The sequence below is a fragment of the Diaphorina citri genome, unplaced genomic scaffold (genome assembly GCF_000475195.1).
Source record: "Diaphorina citri unplaced genomic scaffold, Diaci psyllid genome assembly version 1.1 scaffold6, whole genome shotgun sequence".
Classification (NCBI taxonomy): Eukaryota; Metazoa; Arthropoda; class Insecta; order Hemiptera; family Psyllidae; genus Diaphorina; species Diaphorina citri.
In genome coordinates this window covers 378,042-388,063 of record NW_007377445.1, presented here as the reverse complement: position 1 = coordinate 388,063, position 10,022 = coordinate 378,042, and the positions used below count along the sequence as shown (strand labels likewise).

At 38.2% G+C, this 10,022-nt stretch overlaps 3 protein-coding genes across 3 annotated transcripts in view; all 3 read left to right on the top strand.

Moving 5' to 3' along the window:
- LOC103524604 (RNA-binding protein 12) overlaps positions 1 to 10,022 on the top strand; it is a 36,763-nt gene that overhangs the window by 4,903 nt on the left and 21,838 nt on the right. The window lies entirely within an intron of this gene.
- Positions 789 to 1,649, top strand: LOC103524612 (cyclin-dependent kinase 8). The gene has a single exon (XM_017449665.1). The coding sequence runs from the start codon at positions 789 to 791 to the stop codon at positions 1,647 to 1,649; it is 861 nt and encodes a 286-aa protein (XP_017305154.1).
- On the top strand, positions 2,237 to 3,810 carry LOC103524471 (sorting and assembly machinery component 50 homolog B). The gene is made up of 2 exons (XM_026819879.1): positions 2,237 to 3,067; positions 3,145 to 3,810. The coding sequence occupies exons 1-2, from the start codon at positions 2,237 to 2,239 to the stop codon at positions 3,808 to 3,810; spliced, it is 1,497 nt and encodes a 498-aa protein (XP_026675680.1).

Below are 10,022 nucleotides of genomic sequence, written 5' to 3'. Positions count from 1 at the left end.
AGGAGGTTTTTTTTTTTTTTTTTTTTTAATCAATTCCACATACTTGATTGATTGATATCATGTCAATCCCTTTGAGGGTTCAACACAATCCCTTTTAGGAATGGACTCTGATAGTAATAGGAGAAAGAAAGTCCGTCCAATACTTCTACATCGTCTAAAAAATAATCTCGCCTGAATCTCAACGCGTCTATCATTTCTGCATTCCCCGTCCTGTCTCGAACAAACTACTCTTTAGCTAGAAGAGTGGGTGAAATCTTCATTTTATTTTTATTATTTTTTCCCCCGGTAGGTAAAAGTTTAACCCCCTCCGTGCCTGGAAAAAACCTAGGAAGCACGATCTGCTAATTTCCAGTTTTTTTTTTTATTATTTCCAAGTATAAAAGAAGATAGACAGTATAAATCGCCAGTACCTAGGTACCTACATGTTCAACTGTTTTGTTCTCTAAGGAGTTATCCATGCTATTGATTTTCAACTTTTCCATTTGTTTGCACTTCATCAATCACCCACCTTACCTGCAGCAGTATTGACTAGGGAATTATAAGTTTTATTACCTCAGTATAGGTCATATTTATGTTGCAGAAGTGTGGGTATGTGTAGATGTTTCAAATGGAAAAGTGAATTATGTTAAAAGCAATAAAAAGATTTTTTACTGTCCTTGTATTGCATGGTTCTTCCATTGTCTTGTATTCTGTCTTTACTTATTTGTTTGGTTGATTCTTTGTTTTGTTTCAGATAAAGTAACTTTGTTTCCTGACAACCCAAGTAACCTATTTTAAATTATCAAATGATGGACTACGAGTTTAAAATAAAAACATCCAATGAAAGAACTAAAGTGGAAGATTTGTTTGACTATGAGGGATGTAAAGTTGGTAGGGGAACCTATGGACATGTTTACAAAGCTCGAAGAAAAGATAATTCTGATACTCGTGACTATGCTCTAAAACAAATTGAAGGCACTGGACTTAGTATGTCAGCTTGTCGTGAAATAGCACTGCTGAGAGAACTAAAACATCCTAATGTGATCAATCTAATAAGTGTATTTCTGTCTCACAATGATAGAAAAGTTTGGTTATTGTTTGACTATGCTGAACATGATCTGTGGCACATTATCAAGTTTCATAGAGCAGCCAAGGCTAATAAGAAACCTGTCATGGTACCCAAAGGAATGGTTAAATCACTTTTGTATCAAATATTAGATGGTATCCATTATCTCCACTCCAATTGGGTTCTACATCGAGATCTTAAACCTGCCAATATTCTTGTGATGGGTGAAGGTATAGAACGTGGTCGTGTGAAAATTGCTGACATGGGATTTGCCAGGTTATTTAACAATCCACTTAAACCTCTTGCAGACTTAGATCCTGTGGTAGTAACTTTCTGGTACAGAGCTCCTGAACTTCTTTTGGGAGCTAGGCATTACACCAAAGCCATTGATATTTGGGCTATAGGATGTATATTTGCTGAGTTGTTGACATCTGAACCAATCTTCCATTGTAGACAAGAAGATATTAAAACCAGTAATCCTTACCATCATGATCAACTAGATAGGATATTTAGTGTCATGGGATTTCCCCTAGAGAAAGACTGGGAAGATATCAGAAAAATGCCAGAACATCCTACTTTACTGAAAGATTTTAATGAGCGTTGAGTGTTTACAGTAAAGTTAAAGATAAACTGGGGGGATGAGACTTAAAAAAAAAAAAGATGAGTGTTTCACCGCCGTTTTTATTTCGTAGCAATGAAACATGAAACTTTCTAGTATATATTTTAATCTTGAAAACCTAACCGATGAACTGCCCATTTGTGCTGCTTTCGGCATGTTATAAGTACTTACTATACATCAGTTTCTTTATCTTATGAAGTCAAAGTAACACCTTGGTATTACCAAGTTAAAGATAGGGGGGGGGGGGGGATGAGACTTTCTTGTATATATTTTAATCTTGAAAACCTAACCGATGAACTGCCCATTTGTGCTGCTTTCGGCATGTTATAAGTACTTACTAAACTATACATCAGTTTCTTTACCTAATGAAGTCAAAGTAACACCTTGGTATTACCAGGAGTAGGTAATGAACCGAGAGATCAATGAAGTACTCAGTCACCACTCTTCTAATTTTGATTTTAATTTTCTTTTTTACAGAGATCTGTAAAATGGAATAATCAAAATTAGAACGAGTGGTATTGGGACATAGATCTCTTGGGAAAGCTAAACCTAGTGACTAATCTGTCTGTATCATGGGAAGTGTTCACGCCAAGGAAATCCCATCACAACCCTACGATGAGTTGGATAGTGATCCGAACGATGCAATGCTGGGCCATGTCATGGTAGCCCCAGCCAGGGTAGATAGAGTCAAAGTAGAAGGTATAGGACGCACCTATGATGATATTATCACAGACTCGATCAAGCAGACAGAAATCTTCAAGTCCAGTACATTTGGTCAGTTGATTTTCCAATGTCATGAAGTAAGAAATCAGCTGGAGCGTCTACAATGTTTCCAACAAGTTCAGATTGAAATCGACGCAAGTAAAGGACCAGACGCTACACCTGAGCATGGCTATGAGATAACATTCAGAGTGAAAGAACTGAAACGTTACAGAGCAGGTGTGACGACTAGTATTGGAAATAACGAGGGTTCCGTGGTGGTGTGGGGAAAGATGCCCAACCTGTACGGGAGAGGAGAACTCGCTGAGATGAGTTACGTGTATGGAACCAAGTCCTTGGTATACAATCTGACTCTGAGGAAACCATTCTTCGGTCCTATAGACTCGATGCTATCCGGATCTCTGCTACGGCAGGTTAATGAAATGCCAGCGTCTAGTTGTAAACTTCTAGAACAAGGTCTCATCTTGGACTATGCTATTCTATTCCCTACGATTAAGAATTCCATCGAGTGGAATGGTTTGATTCGTGAGATTCAGCCTGCATCGCGTGGTACACCGTTTGCTATCCGTGAGAGTGCAGGCTACACACTCAAGTCTTCACTCAAGTTCATTACCAGCTTGGATAAGCGTGATGATAAGATACTGCCCCGACATGGGCAGTTCTGTCAAGGCAGTGTCGAGTTTGCTGGTCTAGGGGGGGATGTTGGGTTTCAGAAGTATAGTTCTCTGCATCGCGTGGTACACCGTTTGCTATCCGTGAGAGTGCAGGCTACACACTCAAGTCTTCACTCAAGTTCATTACCAGCTTGGATAAGCGCGATGATAAGATACTGCCCCGACATGGACAGTTCTGTCAAGGCAGTGTCGAGTTTGCTGGTCTAGGGGGGGATGTTGGGTTTCAGAAGTATAGTTCTCTATTCCAAGTGAACTATCCACTAGGTCCCTACATCACAGCGCAGGCGTCACTAGATGCAGGACTCCTTGGTAGTTTCTCACAGGATAAAACATTCACCTTGTGTGATCGGTTCTTCCTCGGAGGACCTCTTGGTCTGAGAGGATTCGCTCACTATGGTATAGGACCCAAGTCCGGTGGTAGTTCTCTGGGAGGTACCGTGTACTGGCAGGGTGCCTATCATATCTACACACCACTGCCATTCACTAAACCTACCAAGGGATCCTTCTCCGATAACTTTAGGCTGAACTTCTTCGCGAACGCTGGCAGTATTCAGGATATGAGTGCGAGTGAGATAACATCCAAGTGGCGGAAGTTAGGTGAGGAGCTACGTATATCTTATGGTATCGGGTTAGCTATTCGGTTTGCTGGATTAGCGCGAGTTGAAATCAACTACTGCTTCCCATACAGTTACCAGCGGGATGATAGTGTGGTCCCTGGCATGCAGTTTGGGTTTGGTATCACATTCATATGAGCTCACTTCAGGCTCATGTTGGTAGTCAAGCTTGTAGGTAGAACACTTCTATTTTCTCTCTTTTTGTTTGGAATGACTTTCAAGTGAAAGACAGTATAGGCCTTATGATTTACTTTTAGTAAGTTTATGCTGCAACGTTTATTCACCATTACCTATAATCCCTCTTATGGGAAGAGCCTCATTACAAGTACCTACTAACGGATAACACAAAAGAAGATGAAAACATTTTTGACGACCCTGTTCCAATTTAATGTAAACTTATTAAGTTGGAATAGATACCTAAGATGTCAAACATCCCTTACAATTGTGTTACCAAAAATGGGAAATTCATATCGATTGGTGATTTGTGCTTCAAATAGGTCCCACTAATGGTTCATATTGAAATTCAGACCCAAAAATAAAATTTAGACTTCCGGCCCTGGTGACCTCCGGGGGTGAGAATGGATGTTTCGAAAATGATTTTTGGGACTAATATTCAATATAAATCATTAGTAGGACCTATTCAAAGCACAAATCACCAATCGATATGAATTTCCCATTTTTGGTGCTTCCCCTATTGGCGGGAAAACATGGAAAAATGAAAATTTGAATAGACCATAACTCCGGCCCTGATTATCGGATCGAGCTCAAACTTGTACCAATATACTACGTTCTTTAAGGACTTCAATATGGTGTGTCAAAAGAAGGGAGTTCTCATTTGAGATTTCAAAGTTGGCCCCCCTGGGGCCGACCCTGAAAAAGACCCTGAAATTTTTACATAGCCTATAAGAAACTAGAGGTAAATTTAGGCTCTTATACAAAATTTCAGGTTTCTAAATTCATCGGTTCAAAAATTAAGGTGGGGGGGGACTTTATGAATGCACTGTATAACTGCTAAGGTTTAATGACGGGGTTTTACCCTCCATTCGGCAACAAGCTACCCGCCTACTAGCATTAATCTCACGCAGCCTGAGTTTGACTTGAAAAAGCCAGCAGCACAAGATTGCCCAGATGATCATTGATCATCCATTCGGATACTAACCACACTCAACTTTGTTTAACTTCAGTGATACATTTGAAATTGGTGCATTCAACGTGCTGTCGCCACTGGCGGATGCTTTACTTGGTTATGCCAATGGCCATCACACGATTACATACTGGTATTAGAAAATAAATAGAATATTGTGTCTTTTCTTGTTCAACTGATAACGAACATGGGTGTGGCCCTTGGGTATGCTACGAAACAAGGTGATGATTTTTTTCCAAGACGAATCCCCGACGCATGGGCCGAATTCACAATTCAACACTAGTTCATTTAGATTCTTTAAGGCATCCCATGTATAGCATCCATAAAAGCATCCAATATATAGCATCCCATATATAAAAAAAGATTCTTTAGATTCTTTGGTTGTTTTGAATTCATTAAGGCTATGTAAAAATTCAGGGACTTTTTCAGGGTCGGCCCCAGGGGGGCCAACTTTAAAATCTTAAATGAGAACCCCCTACTTTTGACACATCATATTAAAGTTCTTAAAGAACGTAGTACATTGGTACAAGTTTGAGCTCGATCCGATCGCGGTAGCGCCCCGCCCCGCCAAGTCAAGAAAGTTTGACCGCGCTACTAGAGATATCGAAACTACTGCTGAACTAAAAAGAGGCAACAAATATTAGGCGAATTTCATAGGTGTAGAGTGTGAAAGAGACAGCAAATTTTGTGTGTCTGCGAAGATCAGTGGCAATCCGATAATCTGAATAAGTCCTAAGTGAAGGAGCTCGACAATGTTACGAATTTTAAAAGTACGGACACGAATTTCAATTTTCGTCGCAAAACATGGTGAAAAAAGAACTACTAACTATAGTACATAATTATCACACAATGGTTATAAAGTGGTGCAATATTAAACTGTTGAGATAATGGGACTACATGTCCTAATTCGACAGTCTAAATAAAGCACTAATACTAATACTAATGGTTTTTACCACAATCTGGGGTTAAACTTGGTTGAACTATTGGACTAAACAATGCTTGACAAGCAATCTGATTGGCTAAAAAGTTTAAAATCAACCAATCCGATTGCCAAGATTACCATGTGAATTTAAATTAGACAACTGATATCTGAATGGTTAAATTCTAATCTGAAGTTAAAAATGAAGCACTCAAATTGAATCTAGTAAATTTATCTGAAAATAATTTGAAACTGAGATTGTGGTCTCGGAAATGGATTCAATAGTTTACCTTAAACCATTTTTAAATCCAGATTTTGCCTCCGACTATCATTTGAAGCTGTATTTTCTCCCATCCTCAGGCAATTTTCATTTTCAATTAAAAAAATAGTTCAACTTAAGCCAAATTTAAACCCAGAATTCGGTGCCGACCATTGAAGCCATTTTCTCTCTCTTCCTCAGGTGTTCCTGGTACCTCACTCACACAACGATCCCGGCTGGCTGAAGACATTCGAAAGCTACTACCACTCTCAAACCAGGATGATACTGAACAATATGGTAGAGAAACTAGTGCAACATCCAAACATGACCTTTATCTGGTCGGAGATATCCTTCTTCTCGCAATGGTGGGAGAGGTAAGACTAATAGAATAGAATAGAATGGAATAGAATAGAATAGAATAAGAACAACTATCACTCTTGAAGTCTCAAACCAGAATAATTATACATAGGTACTCAATAATGTTGGAAAAGGGTAAGTCGTTAATACCAAGTAGATTGTAGACAAACCACTAAACTTTCGGAAACCAAAATTTGACCAAAAAACTGATCAGCATTTTTTTTTAATATTATTATTAAATCGGTGAAAAAAAAAGAAAAGCAATAAAAGGGGAAGTGAATTAAAGAAATTTGATAGAGGAACTTAATTTTCCATCGTTCTTTTTCTTTCCTCTTTTCGGTTTCCTATCTTGTACTCTACACATTATAATTCCTTTACCGGTGTTATATGCCAAAACTTTCGATGGTCAGTTTTTAGTGCCAAAACACGTTTTGAGGTCCCTAGAGCCTAAATCCAAAGTTTCAGCCATTGGTCCGTGTGTGTGCATGTCTGTGTGTCTCTCTGTTAGAGGAACTTGATTTTCCATTGTTTTTTTTTCTTTCCTCTTTTCCGGTTTCCTATCTTGTACTCTACACATTATAATTCCTTTACCGGTGTTATATGCCAAAATTGTTTCCATTTCGGCTGTAGACTCTAGGTAGGCATAGAGTTAAGCTATAAAATTTGAATATGAAAGTAATTATCCTCAAATTACCTCCAGACACAGGAAGTAAACTCTGATTACGAACATTCATAAATATTTCCAGATAAAGTCTTCTTCCCTAATGGAACTTTGGAACGCTGTCTTGCGCTTATTTCAACGCAATTAAACGCAAAAATAAGCTGACGGAACGCAACTAGGGAAAAACACTAACCGTTAAAGAGATTTCGGAATTTAATGGATGGCAATAAAGAAGTAGAAAATGGAAAAAGAATTATAGTGCGCAAGATAAAACGGAGAAAAGGTAACGAAGAAAGTAAATTATCTTTTAGTTAATGAAGAAAAGAGAATTGTAATAAAATCATGTTGGTGCAATATTTATGCACACGTGCGGGGAAGAACTTTGCGCGAAACTTTTAATGGGTTAAAGAACAAAGAGCATCTTCAGGTCATTGAAACCCTCTTTATGGTTCCTTTGTCGGAGGTACCATGATTTAAAATGTGTAACTGCTAAGGTCTGATCGTCCAGAAAACGAAGAGAGAAGAAAGACAGGAGAAAGGCCGTTCATGAACAAACCTTATCTGTTGATAAAATCCGCCGCAGAAAGGAATCAATCTCGCGACTTACCGCTAGCACTACTGTCGAAAAAAAACTGAATTCCTTGGTACAGAAGATGTCCTAAACCACGCAAGATTTTCTCCGCTATTGTAACTAAACATGTTTGTAATAAAATGGGGTTCAACATTAGAAGAAAACAGAGCAAAGTGGATAGGGAGAGAATTATGAATGAGAGAGAGAAACGGAGAATAGAAAAATCATAGTCTGTCCCTTTTATCTTAAGATTTTTAAGAACGATAAGTTACTGAGACAAAAAGTAACTTGAAAATTTACCAAGGGGAAATGATTACAACTTACTGAGAGAAAAGGCCATGTTTTCAAACGTCACCTCTTTGAACGAGGAATTCATATTCATTACAACTTCAGCCTTTGCATAAGAGAGCTACCATAGCTCTATCAAAAGGAAGTTTAACTCTTTAACTTTGTTAAGATTTGTTCCATACTCTGTCCTATATTGACATCATTGAAAGAAATTTCTTAGAATAGGACGAAACTCTCACCCTATGACTTGTAATATGTACATACAAACGTCATACAAAGTTGGTTCTCATTTCTCATAGTTTGAGCATTGTCTCAAACATGTTCAAGCTGAAAGGAACAGGCTATATTGGGAGGAAAGAGGGAAATGTCTGTGTTCTAGGGGACGGGGAAGTTAGAATTAGGGGGGAATAGGAAGGAGCAAAGAGAAGTGATTTTTTTATTTTTTCCCTCGTAAAATCTGGGATCATTATTACCTCCCCCGTTTAAACCTAATGTACTCCTTGAGCCTATATGAGTCCAGAGGGAAAAAAGCATCAAATACTAACGCTTTCGCAGGGAAAAAGCACAAGGCGGTACAGGAAAAGTTTTTCTTAACGGCTTTCGTATAGGTATGTTCTTGAATATAGATAAGTAGGTGTGTGTTTATGTTATAAGAAGGTTTATATAATTTTGTTTTATTCCCACGCTGTTCTAAAGCACTTGGTGTTAAGTAATGTTTAATGTGATTGACGACTGGATGAGAACTTGAACTTTTTTCCTTTCATAATATTTACGATTTTTTCCGCACTGAAGAGGTAGCTAAATCAATTTAGAAGAGAGTTTTTGCAAGTCTTGCAATTCATTCATTGCGGATTAGAAATTTACTATTGAAACTTATATTGTTTTCTCAGTTTTCTGCACTACTTATATTAATGAATGGAGCTTCCACATAAGAAGTGACTATAAAAATAAATCGAAAATAATAGTCTCATTGGTTTCCATTTCAGATCTCGGAAATGTTTTTTTTTTTTTTTTTTTTTTTTTTTTGCAGTGCGTATCATACCTATTGTTGCGTAGTCTGGTTTTGGAAAGAATGCGACGCAACATTGCCGAATTTGAACATTATGAGAGGTTTTTTATGCTCTTTATCTTAGTGTGTGTGCCCATTTGGCAACTTTCTCTCCTCTCGTGCTATATTTTGAAATTTCGCGAGAAACCCCAATTCCACGTTCCAAAACACAGACTATAGGTCCTAGACCTAGATACCTATATTAGATATCTCTTGGTAGCGTCGTCAAACTGTTTTGACTTGGCGGGGCGGAGCGCTGCCGCGCTCCTTAATTAGTGCTTTATTTAGATCAGGGGTCTTAACCTTTTAGAATTGGCGGACCACTATTGATAAACCAAAAATCTCGCGGACCACTTGAGATTATGTATATGCAATCAATTGTACATTGTACACGCTATGTGACAATGGGTATATATTAGAGGACCTATATCTAGTTGATAACTCAGATGTTCTATTTCGTGCACCCGTTGGTCCTTGGTATCACCAATACTCATTGTAAGTTGTTAGGTGACAATTATCTTTGAGGTAGTCAACCACGTCCACCGTTTAGTGTTCCCGAAGAGACGAGATGATGATGATTTTTTTTTTTGAAAGAGAGAGAGAGAGAGGCAGAGAGAGAGAGACAGAGAGAGAGAGAGCCTCATGAAAAGTGAAAAATTAATTGACTCATAAAAAAAGAAGGAAAAAATCATATAGAGGAGTAGTGCAAAAGGTGTAATGAACAAAATGTGGAGGCCAGCACAGGCACACATGCACTTGTCACTAATGGACCCGATAAAGAACAGCAAAATGGACGCAATTACTTCAAACCGTTGCTTTGGTATACGCAATTTAATGGAGATCTCCATTAAATGTATCTATATTTTTTTATAGGTGTCTCTGATCCTGCCTCGGTGATTCAATTATGAATTTTCCTGCGTATGGACTATAATAACCTGAGTGGACATTTAAAAGGATTCAGAGGAAGGGAGAGATACTAGAAATGATTTCCTGCACTTCAAAGTGCTTATTTTGTTCCTTTTTACTTTCCTTATCCTAGACTAAACAAGTAGGTAAATACCTTTTCATTCTACTTCATTCCTGAATCATGATTATTTTTGTAC

Coding starts and splice junctions, on each gene's coding strand:
- LOC103524612 (XM_017449665.1), top strand. CDS start 789: ATGGACTACGAGTTTAAAATAAAAACATCCAATGAAAGAACTAAAGTG.
- LOC103524471 (XM_026819879.1), top strand. CDS start 2,237: ATGGGAAGTGTTCACGCCAAGGAAATCCCATCACAACCCTACGATGAG. Junction 3,068..3,144: donor GTCAAGGCAGTGTCGAGTTT/GCTGGTCTAGGG, acceptor GCTATCCGTGAG/AGTGCAGGCTACACACTCAA.